The following is a 20273-nucleotide window of genomic DNA, read 5'->3' as shown; positions in this document are numbered from 1 at the left end:
ATTAGGCGTAAGGTACCATGTGAGGAGCTGGCATCCACCTCACCAGGTCAGGATGCTCTAGAGGTGGGTCTAAGGGTACAGGGCAACAGGGAAACCAGCCCTCCACAAACTGCCCTGGTTCCAACACTTGGTCCTGCACTGTGGCCTGCAGGCCTCCAGGAAGATCAGTGTGGTTCCAGACACTGGAGCACATGGCAAGCAGGTCTCCCTCTGTGAAGGAGAAAACTTTCCTCTGAGCTTCTAGGGGTCCAAGATGCCTTTGACCAGGGTAGTAAACTAAGATGAATTAGGAAGGGGGGGGGCTGCCTGAAGCCGACCAGGCTGGAGCACTTCCCTGGGATCACAGAAGATTCTAATTTTAGAGGAGGGAACAGCTAAGGGCAATTCAGAGTGGAATAATGAAAACTAATCCTAATTTAACTCATGCTCATTTTTTTATGATAGTACACTTAATATAATTCCTTAAGTTAAAATGAAAAAAAAAAGAAGCCATTAAAGTATTCAAAATAATGGCGAATTTTTTTTTAAGATTGGAGTGGGGAAGAGCATAAAAGGCAAACACTGAAAAGGAAAAGACTGGTTGATTTGATTAGACAGAAATTTAAAACTTTGGTATGCCAATAAATTACAAACAGATTAAATTCCCCAAACATAAAACACCATAGTCAAAATTTAAAGGTAATTGATACAAACCAAAAAATACTTGCAACATGTCAAAGAATTAACATTTTAGTATAAGAGGGTTTATACAAATCAATAAGAAAATGAACACATCAACAGAAATATGGGGAGAGAATATAAATGGGCATTCACAAAACATATGAAAGGATGCTAGACACATGAAAAATGTTCACCAACACCAGCAATGAAAGAAAAGGAAATAATATGAAATACCAAAATTTCCTCTTAAGTTAGCAAAGATTAAATGAAAAGATGATACATGCTGTTCCAAAGATGGGAGCAGAAATTAGTTTAAACTTTCTGAAAAGCGACCTGAAATTTTATGTTAATACCTTTAAAAAGTTCATACCCTTTAACACAGCAACACTTTTAGGAGTTTAACCTAAGGAAATAATAGTGGATACATGCAAAGACTTAGTTACAAGGGTGTCCATCATCTAAAACTTGGACAAACCTTAATGTCCAACATAACAGTATATTTATACACCGCTGTGTAGTAACAGAAAGAGGCACATTTTAGCTAAAACAAAAAGGAAGTAAAAAATGTTGTGTATTACATTTCATTTTGTTTTATAAAAGCATTTAATAGGCATTTAAAAAGGCTGAAACTCCAAAATGTTAACATTGGTTATCTCTAGGTGGCAAGATTATGGGTGATTTTTGTTTCCTTTCCTTTTTATTTCTGCATACTTAAAATTTTCCACAACAAGGATGTGTATAGCTTTTGAGATATAAAGATTGTTAATTGGCAAACATACAAAAATCTAACATTTTTTCTATGTTCTTTTTTTTTTTTTGAAATTTGAGGCAGAGTCTCACTCTGTTGCCCAGGCTGGAGTGCCGTGGCATGATCTCAGCTCGCCGCAACCTCCGCCTCCCGGGTTCAAGCAATTCTCCTGCCTCAGCCTCCCGAGTAGCTGGGGTTACAGGCATGCGCCACCATGCCTGGCTAATTTTTTTGTATTTTTAGTAGAGACAGGGTTTCACCATTTTGGCCAGGCTGCTTTCAAACTCCTGACCTCAAGTGATCCACCTGCCTTGGCCTCCCATAGTACTGGGATTACAGGATGAGCCACCATGCCCGACCATATTTTTTCTATGTTCTAAAGGTTGACGAAGACACAGTTTAATTGGAGATGGAAAAAATCATTAAGCCAACTTCTCTAATGAGAATCACTTATAACCCAACTATTTTTGGAAAATGATAATATGAAAGGAAATAGCAAAGAAAAGCACTGAAGTGCAGCATGTCAGCCAACACAACAGCAAGGCTGCACACTGCAAACTCAGACAGCTGGAAAAGCCAAAGGGTTTTCCAAACGGCAATAAAAAGTATCTAGCCTACATTCCTAGAACCATAAGTAAGAAGACAAACCCATAGGGTACATCTGGTTCACATCTGGTTCACCTGGAATATTCTAACCAAGCAGTGGGCTTTGGGGTTCAATTTGTTTACAATGGCTTCATTTTGTTATCTCTATTTTTAAAGAACCATTGAACCTTTTTTTTTTTTTTTTTTGAGACAGGGTCTTGCTCTGTCACCCAGGCTTGAGTGCAATGGTGTGACCAGAGCTCACTGCAGCCTTGACCTCCTGGGTTCAAGTGATCCTCCCACCTCTGCGTCCTTAGTAGCTGGGACTACCTGTGCATGCCACCATGCTTGGCTAATTTGTGTGTATGTGTTTGTGTAGAGACAGGGTCCCAGTATGTTGCCCAGGCTGATCTCGAACTCCTAGGCTCAAGCAATCCTCCTGCCTCGACTTCCCAAAGTGCTGAGATTACAGACCTGAGCCACTGTGCCCAGCCAAAACTTAAAAAAATTTTTTTTCATAGCCATCTCCTACTGAAAGGACCAAGGCTTTTAATCTGTACAGTATTTTGGAATCTGCCCCGCCGCCCCGACCCCGCCCTTCATCTTCCAGAGTATGCTACAAAAAGAAAGAAGAAGGAAGGAAGGAAGCGAGCCACTGAACATAAAATGAATTCAATAATGGCCACAGGTGAAAGATGCAGACAACCATATTCAGGGAGATGAGATGTAGTTTGTTTTTAATAACAAGGACTCTTAACAGTAATTTGGAAGAGCAATTTTTTATAAGAATCTAAAATGATGACATTTTCGATGAAATCTAACATTTTTCTTAAAGCTCCACTCATTAGTGCTTTCCTGTAATAACCAACTGGCCTTTCCACTCAGTTCTTGTAAGCACCATGAATTTGTCACTAGATCTGCAAATCTAAGGATTCAACTCATGAGCCCTGGATACTCTCCTTTATACAAGTCTTCAGTGATCCAATTTCATCCTCCATTGTCAGTTTTAATCTCCTTCGGGTATGACCCCAATGTTTCTATCAATCATTTATTGAGAGTATGCTATGTACCCACAATATGCCAGGTGCTGCAGGTGGCAACAGAAGAACATTCTGAGTAGCCCTTCCCTGAATCTATTTACAATTCGGGTTGGGGGAGTGGAGAGTAACATGAGTGAAACAGAGGAGGAGTCAACACAGAAAACTCATGGTACTAGAAATGAACACAACAGGACTTCAGAGAATGGTGCCTGCTGCAAGAGTGGAAAGGCTTCTTGGATGTGGCAAAACTTTAGCTGTGCTCCAGATAAGAAGGAGGACTTGGATGAGGGAAGGCACTCTGGACTAGAGGGACACGGTGTGTAGAGGTGGAGGGAGAGGGGTGAGAGTGGTCTGCCAGGTAACTGGAGCTGAGCCGGGGGGAGAAGCAGAAACAAGGGTGGAGAGGTTGGGGGAGGGGCACACAATTATGACAGGTTTTGAGAGTCAGACAAGAGTTAACTTAGATATACCATGATAAACAGTGCAAATCATTCTAGCTTCTTGAGGTGAAGATTTTGTGCCAAATCTAGAGTTTTAGGAAGACAGGGCTAAGAGCAGCAGGCAGAAAGGGCTGGAGTGGAGAAGGGAGGTGAGGATGCAGGGCACCCTGCTGGTGAGGGCCTTCTCCATTCATTGCCACCTTTAGCAGGTCCCAGGTTTGGGGCTAGGCTCTGAGGTTTTAAGAAGGCTAGTGGGAAGAAATCAAAATGAATAAAAACTACAGCAAAATGATGAATGCTGGAATAAAGGAAGGCATAGGGTGTTGGAGGAAAAGAGAGGAAGAAGAGATACAATTGCTGGGGAAGGTGTACATAATGCAGTGGCAAACATAACTTCTGGATTTACAGCTGCAAAAATGATCAGACCAGTCGTAAGTGAGGGAGTTTGGAATGGTGGCATTGGGAGTCACCTTTAATAATTTATCTGTCCAATTGAACATGATTTTCATTGCAAAACATGTTTGACCAGCCATCCTATTGTCATCTCAAAGTAACCTTGATAATGGTGGAGCCCCTCCTAATCCATTTCCCCAAACACCTACTCCCACTCAATTCCAGCTTCTCCTTTTTCCTTAGTATACCCTCCCTACCTCTCTGTTGTGTCCTACCCGGTTTGTTGATTAAACTTATTGTTTGGTATTAAAGCAAGTTTCACTGCCTGTTCCACCCTCTATAATGACAGCTCCCATAAACCTTTACAAGTTCTGGTTTCTTACATTAGCTGGTTTACTATACAGTCACTACAAGAATGTCAGCATCAAATTTTAAAACAGTATATAGTAGCAACAACTCACATTTAATAGTAATTACTATGCATTTGTCACTATGCTAAGCACTTCATGCCTTTCACTCATTTAATCCTCTCCACAACCCCAGGAGGTAGGTAGTAGTATTGTTATAGTGTTGAAAAGAGATCAGGGAACTTGCCTAAGGTTACTCAGTCAGTGAGTAGAGCAGTCAGCATCCACACCTGGAACCCTCTCTATGACCTGCCATGCCTCTCTGCCTCTGCTGTAATGGCAAATGCCTGCCTTGCCCTGCTTTCTCCTCCCCAGATTTCCCCATCAGGGCTATGCATAAGTATCAGTGGAGAGCAGCTCTGGAAGCCTGTGTTCCAGCAAGTGCAGAGAGTTGCTTGTTTCTCTTCCTCCTCCCAACTGCTGCTCCCCAAATGTGGAGACTTGTTTCTTCCTTCTCCTCCATCTTCCTCCTTCTTCCTCCTTTTCTGCCTCTTCCTCCTCCTTCTCCTTTTTCCCTCTACCCTTCCTCCTCCTCCTCCTCCTCCTGCACCTGCCCCTCCTCTCTGTTATATTTATTTGTACCCTCTCCATACTTAGGACCATTCCTGTGGTCCTCATTAGCCCTCAGAACCACGACAAGAAGCCAATTTTTTTTTTTTGGAGACAGAGTCTCCCTGTGTTGCCCAGGCTGGAGTGCAGTGGCACGATCTCAGCTCACTGCAACCTCTGCCTCCCAGGTTCAAGCGATTCTCCTGCTTCAGCCTCCTGAGTAGCTAGGATTCATACCACCACACCAGCTAATTTTTTATATTTCTGGTACAGATGAGGTTTCATCAAGTTGGCCAGGCTGGTCTCAAACTCCTGACCTCAAGTGATCTGCCTGCCTCGGCCTCCCAAAGTGCTAGGATTACAGGCATAAGCCACTGTGCCTGGCCAGAAGCCAAAAACTTGGACCCAAGTTTAGAAATGCTTTTCTAGAGCTCAGTGCTGTTCCTCTCCTTTTCTTCTTTCTGCTTCATAATTACCATCATAATTGCACTTATCCTGTGCCCAGCAATGTGCACAGCACTTCACATAGGTCTCTCGTTCAGTCCTCTCATTCTTCTATGAGATAGGAATTATCTGCCCCATTTTACAGTTGCCAAGGTCATACAACTAGCAAGTAGCAGAGCCTGAAAATGAACTCAAGTCTGGTCGATTTTTGAGCCTAGATTCTTAATTCTCACGTGCTACAGCTCCTAGCCTAGGACCACAGTGCTCTAAGTCAACTGGATTTTAAGTGTGGTGACTGTGAGCATCTGTTCACCTCCTAGTAAAAAGCTTTGCAAAACTCTCACGAGAATTCCTCTATGCTTCTTTCCGATGAGGCTTTGCAAAGCTTGGTTTTCCCCTTTTCATCTGAGTGAATCTAAATCTGTCCCTTAGTCTCACGGCCCCTCACATTTAGTTAACAAGCACATAATGTGCATTTGCTATTTTCATCCGTGTGAAATTGACTGCCTCTTTGTGGTGTATCTAAACCACGCATTATTTAAACTTGGGCACACACATGCCACTTCCTTGGTCAGTGGAGTATGTTGTAGATAAAAAAAGAGGAATTCTTTTTTTGTTACTGTTTAATTGAAGTGTTTCATATATGTGGCAATCACAGAGGATACATATTAATGCACATCAAAATGATGAATGAGAGGTCTGAATTGAAACTGGCCAGTACTGTAACATTCTAACATTTTGTTTAACAGAAACATGTTGTGCTACAGAGCAGTTACTAAGAAAAATATAAATTATTATGGACTACTTAATTCCTTAGAATGAATATGAGTTAGCTTTTATTAATGGGATGAATTATGACTACAGAGATTTCATAGGGAGTTAGAAGGGCATGTTAGGGATTCAACGGGACTTAGATCCACTCTGCTAGATCTAAAAGCAGTGACTTGCAAACTCAACAATTAGATAAACATCAGCTATTGGAAAAACATATCATTCAATGCCTCTCATTGGGGCAAGGAACTGTGCAGCCTTTCTTAAGATACAGTTTCAAAAGTTAGAGAATCCTAGATCCTTTCGAAGCACCTGTTTCTTATGGTTTCAAAGATATTTTAAATGTTTCTCCTTTTCTCAAAGCTATAAGTATCACAATATTCCTAATTATGCTATCAAAAGCTATTGGCCATTCTCCTTCTTTCAATCTTATTCTAAAGCCCTGCAGGCATTCTCTGAATTCAAAATAACTGAAGCAACATGAGCTCCAACCTCCTTTGGAGTATGCAGAGAGAACACACTTTGCAGACCCTCCCATTCCTTGTGGTCAGAGTTCTCTTCCATCATGCAGTTACCTCTACATTTTGAATCCTGACTAAATGTTCTGGTCAAATTTAGTTTGACATGTTACCAGGAACCTGGTGCTATTCAAAAATGCTACCTAAGTATGTCATTCAGTTGTGCCAGTGATTACATTTAGGAAGCCCTAATGAATGAGGACCTTCAGGCTGATATTACTGAAATTATCACAATTATTTAAAAATCTTCCAGATGCTGATACAGGAATCATCTGGCACAGGAATTGCCAACTTGAGTTTTGTGATTTCTGGATTAATAACAAGAAGCATGCTGACATTCTAAAAAAGTGCCCTGGAAAAAATTAATTTTAAAAATATATAATTAGAAAAATAAGTTTGCCAGCCAGGCACAGTGGCTCATGCCTGTAATCCCAGCACTTTGGGATGCCGAGGCAGGTGGATCACCTGAGGTCAGGAGTTCGAGATCTGCCTGACCAATATGGTGAAACCCTGCCTCTACTAAGAATACAAAAATTAGCCAGGTGTGGTGGTGTGCGCCTGTAGTACCAGCTACTCTGGAGGCTGAGACAGGAGATTTGCTTGAACCCAGGTGGCAGAGGTTGCAGTGAGCCGAGATTGTGCCACTGCACTCCAGCCTGGGTGACAGAGCAAGACTCCGTCTCAAAAAGAAAAAAAAAATAAGTTTGCATACTATTTTCCCACTTTCCTTTCTCTGGAGAGGGGAATATGACTAAATCAAACTCCGGAAAGCTTGAAAAACACTACTGGGATGTATTTGTCCAGATGTGACCCAGACCAGGGCAGATGAATTTTAAAAATCTGGACACCTACCGTAAAGTTTTAGGAAATTCCAAGACTCTGGGAGTAGAACTAACAGTTTTTAGGCTACAATATCTCCTGCCTCTGAATTCAGAATGGAATTTTAACATTAAATATGGATGGGAAATCTAAAACTACTAAAATTATACCAATTTCATTTAATAAAATAGATTGTGTATACTGAACCATTAAAGTTTAGATTTTCATATTTATACATATCTCAAGCATCAGGAAGCTATCCAGGACAATCTGAGAATGAAAGTTAACTTTTTCTTGTTTTCCCTACTTGAGAGAATGTAAATACCGAAGTAGTTCTTTTGTTTTAAAATCTATAATCTAACTATATCTAAATATTTAAATATATTTACATATTTAATTATATATTTACACACATTTTTAAAATATGTACAACATACACATAGAGATACACATACATCCATACACAAATACTAAAAAGTTCTTGTAAGAAATTTTATCTGTGAGTCAATTCAAAGCCTAAATAAAACTAAAATTTATGAATATTTAGGCAGACCATGGGAAGACTGTGTGTGTTTTGCACAATCGCTTAATACTTAGAATCACATTCTTAAGACTAATAATAGAAACGTAATCAGTTATCATAAATACAATGAATAAAAGTGATTTCTTACTGAATACTGGGAAAGACGTGTTTCCTTTTAACACCTGGAATTCTTGTTCCAGTCGTCTCCGTAAATCTATTTGTTCAAATAAAACCTTCTGAAGTTCTTCTAATAAAAAAAAGAAGAGTCATTTTACTAATCTTTACAAATAACTCTCCAGAGAACTGTTATATATGGCAATTTATTATTATAAGACAAAATATTTTACCAGTTTAAAAAGTGTTGCATAGACATAGGATAGATTTTGTGCAGAAATCCATGAATATAAATCAATGTAATATATTATTTTAAAGTATTATATTACAGTGTCATGTATTGATTGATATGTATGCATTAATCTCAATTATATCCACCCAATGGTCCATATATTATTCATATGTTGCTTATCAAGCTAAAAATATGGTGTAGAACAAAAATATCCTCCTATTATCTCCATAGTCGTTTAAAGCTAAGAGATGTTCTACAGAATTGAAACTTTCATTTACCTTTCCCCATATTTTCTACATCCTTTTTGAGTGAATGAGGTGAGTTGGTTTCTTGTGCGTGTTCACCTTTTAAAAAAGCAGAAAAAATATTATTAGTTTTGTGTAGGCTAGTTCTGTAAGTTTTCCTTTACATTTTCTTTTAATATCTGCAAAACAGTTTATTTAATATAACCTGAAATTGGAAGTCCTCATAACCAAATATTGTCCTCATTTATTCACATACAATCCTCCTGACACACGGAGGGGAGGTGCAGAAAAAGAGGGCAGAGCCTGCCTGGCCTGTGATGGCAGCTCCGGAAAAGCAGATTCTTGAAGTTATTCCCTCTCCAGCCCCCTACCGCTATCCATCCTTTACAAGGAAGGAAATTGCTAGAATGGGCAAAAAAGGAGTCTGGATAGTCAAGATTTCTGGTAGAAATCTGATTGGAGTCTCACTGCTCCTTGAAGGGAGGAAGCTTGGTTTGAATGGAAAGGTTCTCACGACTAGAAGCAGGGGCCCAGCCTTCTTGGGCCATCAAAATTTGGGACACTGAAAAAGAAATGTGAGGAGGCTTTGAGTTGTAAATGATAAGCCTGGAGGGGTTTCCTAATAATTGACAGTTTGTTTTTTTAAAAAAAACCAACTTGGGCCGGGCGCGGTGGCTCACACCTATAATCCCAGCACTTTGGGACTCCGAGGCGGGCAGATCACCTGACGTCAGGAGTTCAAGACCAGCCTGACCAACATGGAGAAACCCCGTCTCTACGAAAAATACAAAATTAGCTGGGCGTGGTGGTGCATGCCTGTAATCTCAGCTACTCGAGAGGCTGAGGCAGGAGAATTGCTTGAACCTGGGAGGCGGAGGTTGCGGTGAGCTGAGATTGTGCCATTGCACTCCAGCCTGGGCAACAAGAGCGAAAATCCATCTCAAAAAAAAAAAAAAAAAATCAACTTAAGGCTAGGTGCAGTGACTCACATCTGTAATTGGGAGGCTGAGGCGGGAGGATTGCTTGAGGCCAGGAGTTCGAGACCAACCTGGGTAACATGGCAAAAGCTTGTCCCTACAAAAATAGAAAAATTAGCTGAATGTGGTGGTGTGCACCTGTAGTTCCAGCAACTTGGGAGGCTGAGGTGGGAGGATCACTTGAGCCCAGGAGATTGAGGCTGTAGTGAGCTGTGATTGCACTACTGCACTCCAGCCTGGGTGACCCTGTCTCAAAAAAAAAAAAAACAAATAAATAAATAAAACAAAAAGTAAAAAAAAATTAAAAATCAACTTAAAACAGAGAGACAAAATAAGTTAACTTATATAAGTTTGTAAACAGTTACTTGCTTGCTGATATCTCTTAACTGCTCTTCCTTGACCAAAGAAAACTATATTGTGCATAAAGATTAGATCATTATTCCTATTTCGTTTACATGCTGACTAGGATGGCAAGTTAAGAAAATGTCTCTATCCACAGTCATGAATTGAGTCTACAAATCTGCTCTAAATAAACCAGAATCCAATCATTCAGGCAATCAGAATTTTTAAAAAATTCAACCCGCTATCCTCAATACTCACATAATTTAATCAAGCTTTTCATTTCTGTCTGAAGAGGTGTGGTAGAACAAACAAAGGGGCTCTGAGGCTTCATGGATCCCTCTCCCTTTCCCCCCATCCCTCCTCTGTGTCCCCAGAGTTCCATGCACAGGCCTCAGGCATGGTACTGTTTCCTTACTCCCCTTCCTCACTCAGTGGGCCATGTGTTACTTGGGGGCAGAGGCTAGGTATGGCCAGTGCCTAGCACAGTGCTGAACATACAATAAGCACTCAATAAAGGGTCTGCAGTTGTTTCTGAAAAGGATCCCAGAGGTCATAAATTCTAAATTACAGTAAGCATGGGCCAGAATTCATCAAAGATCTCCTTACTATTTATTTCCCTCAGCAAAAACCAAAATGTAATGGCCCTGGGCACTTGTAGAAGTACGGGGAGATTTCTTTGCTGAGGTAAAAATTTCTGCAAAGAGGGAAACAGAATTTCTCCCTGAAGTGGTGACCTATAACAGTATCATGGACAGACAGGAAAATTTTCAATATGATATTATCAATGGCAGTTCAAGTGCATTTTACTTGATGACTGTGCGGAGTACGTTTGTGTGTGTTTGTGCATGTGTGTGTGTGTGTGTGTAGGTAAATACATCTGTGAAAATATACGCAAATATTCCAGAACATATGCATCATTAGGGGAAGGAGCCTAATAATATCCTTGGCATCCCTAAGTTCCTTAATAGCAAGCATCTTCTCTAATATCCAGATCAGATTCCTATAGCCTCATTCTCATTCTCATCTTGGACATGATTTTTCTATAGGCTCAGATGTACTCTTGAACCTTGATATCTTGGCTTTCTTCTCCATATAAAAAGAAAATAGAGAGGAAATATCTGTGAAGCATTTTAAATATAGACCTCAATGCAATTCCTAGAAAAACACTATTATGTAAAACAAGAGTAACATGAAGGTTGATAACAAATCATTAATGTGTAAACCAAGAAAAATAGTATTTTGAAATGAAGATACATGCATATTATGTGCAGTCTCTGTTAACCAGTTAAAGGTGTAGAAGTTTCAAAAATACTGGCATACAATATTGAATCTGAACAACAGAAGAAAGAGGCATGCATGTATCTCTGCATTTATCTGCAGGGCATAATGACACTATCATTCTACAACTTTCTCAACCACTCAAAGCATGATTTAAATGAGATCTTTATTCCTGAATAGGCAATTCTAGAAATCATAGTCTTATCAAATTATAGACCAGATTCCTTTTGACTCATTAGTATATTTTGTGGACTGTTTATCTTATATTATGTTTCAGTTAGTTGAATTTAAAAATTAAAATATGATATGTAAAATGCATTTCTTTCCTACTTCATAATTAGTAGCTTTACATTGGTATGAAACCACTAAACAAGCAGCTAGTAAATGGAAACTATATTAAACACAGGCAAATCTACTGATGATGTTAATAAAAAGCTTGTCTTTTCATCAGCTTTGTAGAGGTTTTATTAACACTTTGCATCGGCATCTATTTCAAACAGATATTTTGCTGCATCTTCTGGGTAAAATCTGCCAATTTTGAGCTTAGAGGATTCGAATGCCTCACTTACAAAGGGTTTTTAAAATGGCTAAATGTTAGGTAAATAAAAAGCACAGAAGCTTCCGCTGCCTTTTGTGTATCTTTTACTGGACTGTTGCCTTTTGTATATTACTAATCTGTGAAAACCAGATTGTTAATGGTGGTTAAAAATGACCTCTGGGAGCCTGGATATATTTGTTCACTATTACTGCTAATGGTTTCCATCTGGTTAAAAAAAAAGGCAGTCTAATACTAGATTAAATAAATGTGATTTAGTTGACAGTGAGCTCCCAATTTTTCTAAAAATTCCATCAGGTTGGCTACATTTTACTTTTTCGGAATTAATGAATGGGTTTGGAAACATCCCTAAAGTGTTTACTTTTTTATCCCCTATATTCCCCTCACGCCTTTTGTTTTTAAATATGGACTGCTTCAGAAATTTGTGTGTTATCCTTGCACAGGGGCCATGCTAATCTTCTCTGTATTGTTCCAATTTTAGTATATGTGCTGCCAAAGTGAGCACTGGATTCCTCTTTTGAAAAAGGGGTTGGTGAGCCAGATGTGGTGGCTCATGTCTATAATCCCAGCACTTTGGGAGGCTGAGGCAGGTGGATCACCTAAGGTCAGGAGTTCAAGACCAGCCTGGCCAACATGGTGAAAACCCATCTCTACTAAAAATACAAAAACTAGCTGGGCACGGTGGCAGGCACCTGTAATCCCAGCTACTTGGGAGGCCGAGGCGGGAGAGTCGCTTGAACCCAGGAGGCAGAGATTGCTGTAAACCGAGATCACGCCACTGCATTCTAGTCTGGGTGACAGAGCAAGACTCCATCTCAGGAAAAAAAAAAAAAGAGGGGGTGGGGGGAAGCATAGCGATTCTAACAATGTAGAATTGTAGGAGAGAAAATTATACATGGAAGAAGCATGTTTCTTGGAAGCCTGGCCTCAAACATATCTAAGACTGTAGAAAAAAACTGGTTTGAAGTTGGAGAGTAATGGGTAACTAGGGCATAAAACATCTCCTGTGGATAGAAGTGACCAAAAGCTGCTGCTAAAGGCCCAGTGCCATGGCTCACACCTGTAATCCCAGCACTCTGGGAGGCTGAGGGAGAGTGCTTGGACCCAGGAGTTTGATACCAGACTGCGCAACATGGCAAAACTCTGTCTCTACAAAAAAGACAAAAATTAGCTGGGAATGGTGGTGCACTCCTCTATTTCCGGCTACTCTGAGTGGGAAGATCACTTGAGCCCTGGAGGTCAAGGCTGAGGTGAGTCATGATTGCACCACTGGCCACTGCACTCCAGCCTGGGTGATAGAGTGAGACCCTGACTTAAATACAAAAAAGAAGAAGAAAAGAAAAAGCTGCTGCTTACGAAGGGGTCTACACCAGGACTTTCCAAGTGCACATTTGCAGGACATTGTGATCTGCATGGTTTCTGAGAATCCTGCTCACCCAGGAGGGTGGAGGCAGCATCGTGCCATATCAGGGAAACTACATCACTGCTGAGTGCAACTGGAGACCAGAGAGCCTGGAATGTCAGGAGTCAGCTTTCCTGGTCTCTCCAAGGTCCTCCAACAGCAGTGTTTCCATATTCTAGGTGAATGTTCCAACCCACTCTTGGTTCTGCCCTCACATGTCGTTAGAAACTGGAAGTATGAGAAAGATGGGTGTGAGAAGTAACATGCTGAAGCAGATATGAGCAGTAAATAGCAAATGAGGAGGAGATGGACTATATGAACAACACAAACAAGCAAAAAAAAAAAAAAAAAAAACAGCCAACAGATTCAATAGCACTAGCTTTCAAGGTACTAGAATAATTACTTTCTCTTAAATATCATGGCAAGCCTCTGCTCAAGAACCTGCAATGGCTCCCTATGGTCTCCATCAAAGACTCCACTCTAAAGTTCTCCCCCCAAAGTCTCTAGGTTCTCCCATTCTTGTCCAACCTGCTGAGCCATCCTGTCTCCTTTTTTTTTTTTGAGAGAAGGTCTCGCTCTGCCACCCAGGCTGGAGTGCACTCACACAATCCAGGCTCACTGCAGCCTCAACCTCCTGGGCTCAGGTGATCCTCTCACCTCAGCCTCCCAGGTAGCTGGGACTACAGGTGCACACCATCATGTCTGGCTAGTTTTTTTCTGTATTTTTTTGTAGAGACAGGGTTTCACCATGTTGCCCAGGCTGGTCTTGAACCCCTGAGCTCATGTGATCCATCTACCTCGCCCTCCCAAAATGCTGGGATTATATGCCTGAGTCACTGCACCTGGCCCATCCTGTGTTTATTGCCTAACAGGCATTTATTTTTCACATCTGCTGCCTACAACTGCCTTATGTCATTTCTCTGTCCTAAGGTGCCCTCTCCTCTCTTCCTTGTGCAACCAAAATCAGAATGCCATCCAAGTCTCTTCTTGTTAAGGATTGAATGCCTGTGTCCCCCTTATCCCCAGATTCACATATTTAAATCCTAACCCCCAAGGTGATGGTATTAGAGAAGGGAGGGGGGCGCTTTGGGAGGTGATTAGGTCATGAGGGCAGAGCACTCATGAATGGGATTAATGCCCTTATAAAAGCAACCCCAGGGAGCTCCCTTCCTACTTTTCCACCATGTGAGGACTCAGCAAGAAAATGGCCATCTATGAACCAGGAAGAGAGCTCCCTCACCAATCACTGAATCTGCCAGTGCCTTGATCTTGGACTTCCCAGCATCCAGAACTGAGAAAAACAGATATTGTTTAAGCCACCCAGTCGATGGTATTTTTTTTTTTTTTTTTATCGCAGCCTGGCCAGACTAAGACATTTTTCTTCTGTAAGGCTTTTCCAACTTCTGCAAATCTTACTGATTTATCCTTTCCTGGGCTGAAGTTCTAAGTGCTTATTGTCTTTATTCTGCCCCTTTGTACCTGATGTTCTAGTGTTTTACAATATTAGTCTGGTCTTTCTCAGCTAGAAAATATACTTTCTGAGGGCAGAGAGATCCTACCCTACAGGTAATCCCCATCTCCCCTACCTTAGGAAAGGGTACAAATACATTCCACAAATACTTGTTGTACTTTTTAATTCATTCTGCTTTGTAAGAGAAATACCAACTAACGCTATTCTAAATCCTTAGTTGTCATGACGGGTTTTAAAGCATTAACTTGTTCCTATATGTGAAAAGCACATTTTGATCCATTTGTATATTCTGACTAAATTAGGCTAACTATACATTCAGTTTACTGGGGAAATTTGTGACGCTCCAATAGAAAATAAGTTTTGTTCTCATCTGACATTTTGAAAATTTCTTTCAGGAACAAACAAAACCACAGCACTAAATTTTAACCAAGACCTGAAAATATTAATTAACATATATGTCTACTGTGGCCTCCAACAGCAAAAATATTGTACATTTTTAGAGCTCATTTAACTATAACAGCCAAATGAATGGTCAGGTGACCTGTTCTGTCGGTGGACATGAGAGAGGAGAAGCTGATTAAACAGTTATCACTCTTCTCAAACTGAACTCTGAATTCAATAAATAAGAGCATTTAAATATTGTGTCCTGCAGACATGTAGGGTATGCCATGTATATGGGGTACAACATGAAACTTTTGCCATTTGAATAAAGAGCAAAAAATGTGGCATTCACCCATCCCTTCTATGGAAATACATTCTTTCTTCTCCCCACCATTTTCTTTCTTTCTTTCTTTCTTTCTTTTTTTTTTTTTCTTTCTTTCTTTCCTTCTTTCTTTCTTTCTTTCTTTCTTTCTTTCTTTCTTTCTTTCTTTCCTTCTTTCTTTCTTTCTTTTTGAGACAGGGTCTTGCTCTGTTGCACAGGCTGGAGTACAGTGGTGTGAACATGGCTTACTGTAGCCTGTCCTTCTGGGCTCATGCGATCCTCCCACCTCAGCCTCCAGAGTAGCTGTGCCACTATGCCAGGCTAATTTTAAAAAATATTTTGTAGGTCTCCCTATGTTGCCCAGTCTGGTCTCGAACTCCTGGCCTCAGGGAATCCTCCTGTCTCATTCTTCCAAAGTGCTGGTATTATAAGCATGAGCCACTGTACCAGGCTGCCCCCAGTCATTTCATCCCTACTTGGTTTCCTACTCCTTGTCTTGGCTGTCTCCCTTTTAAATTCTCCCTTGAGCCAACAACTGGCACTTAGAAGCATGGCCCAGCCAGCAGCCCCAGGCACTAAGCAGTTGCTTATCACTGAAAGGGCCTCTATGTCCTCCCAATACTGTTGTTGACAATTCATGAAAAATATTTGGAGAAAATGTTTTGTTTTGATTTTTTTTAATAGAAGGAAAATGTCTGTCCACAGAGGAAGTCTGCAGAAAAAAAGAAAGAAAGTGTGTTATTTAATTGCACACTCACAGGTAAATTTAGTAAATACTTTTTTCTTTTTTTTTTGAGAGATAGTCTTGCTCTGTCACCCAGGCTGGAGTGCAGTGGTGCAGTCTCAGCTCACTGTTACCTTCGTCTCCTGGATTCAAGCGATTCTCTTGCCTCAGCCTCCCGAGTAGCTGGGATTACAGGCGGCCGCCACCACACCCGGCTAATTTTTGTATTTTTAGTATAGACAGGGTTTTACCTTGTTGGCCAGGCTGGTCTTGAACTCCTGACCTCAGGCAATCCACCTGCCTCGGCCTCCCAAACTGCTAAGATTACAGGCATGAGCCACTGCACTTGGCCAATTTAGTAAATAAAATTATTTTAGTTTAAGACTGTGTCTATACATGAGATACACAAGCACTCTAACATCTGGATGAAGAAAGGTATTATAATTTCGGTCAAGTGTCCAGATGTTTCCATAGTTTGTGCAGACTCATGTGCTAGCAGTGTCTGTGTTCTGCTGCAGGGGAGCGCACCCTAGAAGAGAATCCATCTTCTGCATGCAAAGCTGCAAACAATGTTTGCATGTTGCTCCCAATCACCTTCTTGCCCTTTTATGCTGGGCTGAGGCTCTGTTCTCCTGTTGCTCAACAGCAGGCACAGGGCCTGGCCATTGTTGAACAGAAGCTCCACGTATGCATGTTTAACTCCCAAATAAACTCTGAATTTTAAAATTGATCTTAGTCTTATAATCTGCTTCTAACTGAGATTTTCTGGATTTTTTATTTTCTCTGTCTCTGACACTCTTAGAGGTATAATTTGGATAGGGTCAAAATTAATCTAGTTAGTGTAACTAGTACACTTAAGAATAACCAAAATATAGCACAACATATGGCATAGAGAGGTTTTTAAAAACACTTTGCGTTAAGTCATTAAAAAATCAATTATATAAAAAGCAAGGTTAAATAATTTTCTCCTCTGTCAGTGGGATATAGACTTCTAATTTCTTGGTGTTAAATTCTACATTGAATGACTTCCCCTGTGACGTCTGGCACTTCAGTGAGGTCACAGAACAGAAAAGAAAAAAAAAATCAAAATCACTGGAAAGCATATGCTACAGAATGAACTAACTAAATATTAACTCCATTAGTGAAAAAAAAAAAAGGAGCAAGTGCAAGATTAACTAATACCAGTGGGATTATAGTAAACTAAGAGTTATGGCAAACTTTACAATTCATGATCAAAATTTATTGCAAGGTGCATACACGTTGCATCTTGAATCAGTAAATTAAATATCTTTGATTAGTGCATCTCGAGTTCATTTAGAAAGCTCTTGAGTTTTAGAACTGGTGTTGTGAGTTAATGCTGTTTAATTTTTTTTCCTGGACATTTTTTCATTGCCCTTCTCTATCTCCTTGAGTTCTATATTTTTAACAATCATTAGTAAGAAGGAAACATTCATAAATAAAAGTAAACAAATATCTGAAATAAGGAAATTATTTAATTTTGAATCCATGTATTGAAAGACTTCAAAATACATTGTGCATAACTAAATGTTGCTAGTAAACTAGAGATGGGAGGTTTTATCAAATTTTATAGGTAGATTAACTGAGGCACAAAATAGTGTAAGGGTTTACCTAATGTCACCTAGTGAGGGAATTAAAACTCAGATCTACCAGTCTATACTTTAAATAATTTTTCTTATTTTTTGCTTTTTTTTAAAAAAAATAAGCATGTTCAAAAATAGAATGGAATAATGAATCAGAGTGCTTCCTCCGCTATATATTCATGAGAAGTGTAATTGCTTCTTACTATTCTCAGAAATCTGTCCGTAGCATATTAAGTACACTAGAGAATCATACCAGTGAAAATCAAATTGATTTTAAAACTTCTATACATATAAAAAGATGCAGCCATGTTCACACTGCAATGGTACCCGCGTTTCTCCAGTGAAGGGGATTGAAAAGTGGGGATGACTCCACTTTACCTGATTTCCTTGACCTGCAATAGCTTTGAGCTGTCTTACCAGCTTACTCCACTGCATTCAATTTCAGATCACTTAACTTCACTAAAGTTATTCAAAATGGAAATGCAAAACCTTACTCTGGGATTGCAATTGGAAATACTGTCATTTGTATTTTTGAGTAGGTAATATTTTGATGAAACTACCATCCCCCTTATCTATCTGACTTGGGTCTAATTTTAAAGGATCTATAGATAAAAGTTCTCCTGGCTTTTGGGTAATTTTGGCTGCTTAAGAACTTCATGTTTGGTCCCTCAATTATACAGAATTATATCTGGTGTATGTAAGGTTAATGACCATTAACAGGGAGGTTTTAAAAAAATCATTTAAAAATGTAATCTCTTCGAAATTGTTGAAAAGTAATAGTTACCAATAAGGCTGACAGATTAAAGAAAGGCTAAACTTAATTAAAATGATGAACTAAAAGATCAACTGGAACAAAGTATTGTTGCTAAACTGAATTTTTTTTAGGGATCAATTAAATATAGGTCTATATCTTTGTTCAGAGAAAGGTCATAGAGATTTTCTGGTTAACTATATTTATAGTTGCCACAGGAGTGAAAAATTCCTATAAAAATCAAAAATTGCATACTGACTTATCAGGCAGTCTGAAAAGACATTTCATTCTTTTTTTGTTATAGCTATATAAGCATAGAAATAAAATATTGATATTTTCCAATAATAATGGTTGAATTAAACATTGGCTAAAGGGACACAGGGTTATATAAATCTTATCAGATGGTTTTTTGTGTAGACTACGATTATAGTACTCATACTGCCTTCTTAGGTAATCTGTCTCCTCCGCTTGATTGGAAGCAATGTGAGGGTAGGGACTCGTATTGATTTCTATTTCTGAATTCCCAGAGTCTAGGAAAGTACTTAGTATACAGTAGGCATTCAAAGATATTTGTGGAGTAAATAAGTAAATAAACAAATGAATGCTATCATGTAGATAATGGTTGTTACATAGGGGAAAATATCTTCATTAATGAGTAAAGAATACTGGATAAAACATTTGGCTGCTACCACTCCAAAGCAGCTAATCACAAGCGCTCAGAATCTCTTTGGCTCATCTGAATTTCTGACACTTTGCCAAATAAATGGATTCTTGGGATCTGACCACAAGTAAATACATTAATACCAAAACATAGGTCACTTGGGCCCCAGTCTGGGATTTTCTCAAATGTGTATTTCAATCTGAGGACCATAAGCTAATCTTTTCTAAAAGCAATGGCAGCTGAAGGTGCACCAAGTTAAGTCCCACACAATCCAAACCCTTTAAACACTTCCTGGTGTTTAAAACATTTCCACGTGCTAAGCAAAAAACAAAAAACAAAAAAAACAAAAAAACCCCATAAGGATGAAGTTCTTGTGACCCAAGATTCCAAGATAAAGTTAACAAAATATAGCCTTCACCTGAAATTTGCTTATTTTGATAATATATTTTTATCCCTTCCATGTTTCACCTGTCTCCCATTCAATACAGGATAATAAGATTGTATAACCTCCTACTACATACTTCCCAGAATAATGTGAGAATGAAACTGTGATATAGAAAAATCAATGTGGAACAAGTTTCTCTGGGAATCTGTATCAAATTAATTATTGTGAGGTAGGGACCAGCAATATTTCAATAGTATCACTAGGTGTTATTGCCAATATAACTATTGACTGCACTGCCCTGAGCTCCAGGCACTGTGGAATTTTTATGTGAACACCGATCCTGACTGTACTTTTACTTACTTCCTTTTAGCATTTATATTTCCATCTTAATATCAAACAACAGTAGATACCATGGTTTTTATCTGCTTGGCTACCATTCTTGAGGTTCTGGTGGCTTGTTAGGGTTTACCAGGTCAATAAGCATGGGGAAAACAAACCCCTCTTAAAGCTAGGAATTTGTTTTCAAATTCCATCCAAATCAGAGGAAGATGAAAGAGAGAAATTCAGTTTTTAACAAATATACAGAGACTATTAATACACATGAAATGAAGAGAACATAGCTCTGTGAAGGACTTAGTTTGTTCAAATATATTTATTAATAGATTGCTTGTGGGTATGGGTATGCATGGCTGTTGAAATGTTAACTGAAAACTTCTTAAAAAATTATGAATGTTAGCTGTTAAATGCAGTGTAGGAAATTAAAGTTCCTAAAAGTAAATTTCAGACTGTGAAATTTGGATTTTCTCATTAAATTTATAGAAACTATTTTAAACATCAAATTATCCCATAATTTTGTACAAATCATTGTTACCCCTTGAAAAGCTATTGCACATGTTCCATCTTTTATAGCATATTTACAAAATTTAAAAAATTT

The 20273-nt window shown here is 39.2% G+C and overlaps 1 protein-coding gene and 1 non-coding gene across 2 annotated transcripts in view; both read right to left on the bottom strand.

Moving 5' to 3' along the window:
• SKOR2 (SKI family transcriptional corepressor 2) overlaps positions 1-20273 on the bottom strand; it is a 45648-nt gene that overhangs the window by 16280 nt on the left and 9095 nt on the right. Inside the window, exons 5-6 of the mRNA XM_030810100.1 lie at positions 8522-8587; positions 8046-8144 (exon numbers count right to left, since the gene is read on the bottom strand). Coding sequence (XP_030665960.1) covers positions 8046-8144; positions 8522-8587 — 165 coding nt within the window. The remainder of the gene's footprint in view (positions 1-8045; positions 8145-8521; positions 8588-20273) is intronic.
• On the bottom strand, positions 12040-12146 carry LOC115834858. The gene has a single exon (XR_004029859.1). It is a non-coding gene; the product is annotated as a U6 spliceosomal RNA (small nuclear RNA).

Source organism: Nomascus leucogenys, chromosome 4 (assembly GCF_006542625.1).
Source record: "Nomascus leucogenys isolate Asia chromosome 4, Asia_NLE_v1, whole genome shotgun sequence".
Taxonomy (NCBI): Eukaryota; Metazoa; Chordata; class Mammalia; order Primates; family Hylobatidae; genus Nomascus; species Nomascus leucogenys.
The sequence above is the reverse complement of the archived record's forward strand: the minus strand, read 5'-3'. Positions and strand labels throughout refer to the sequence as shown.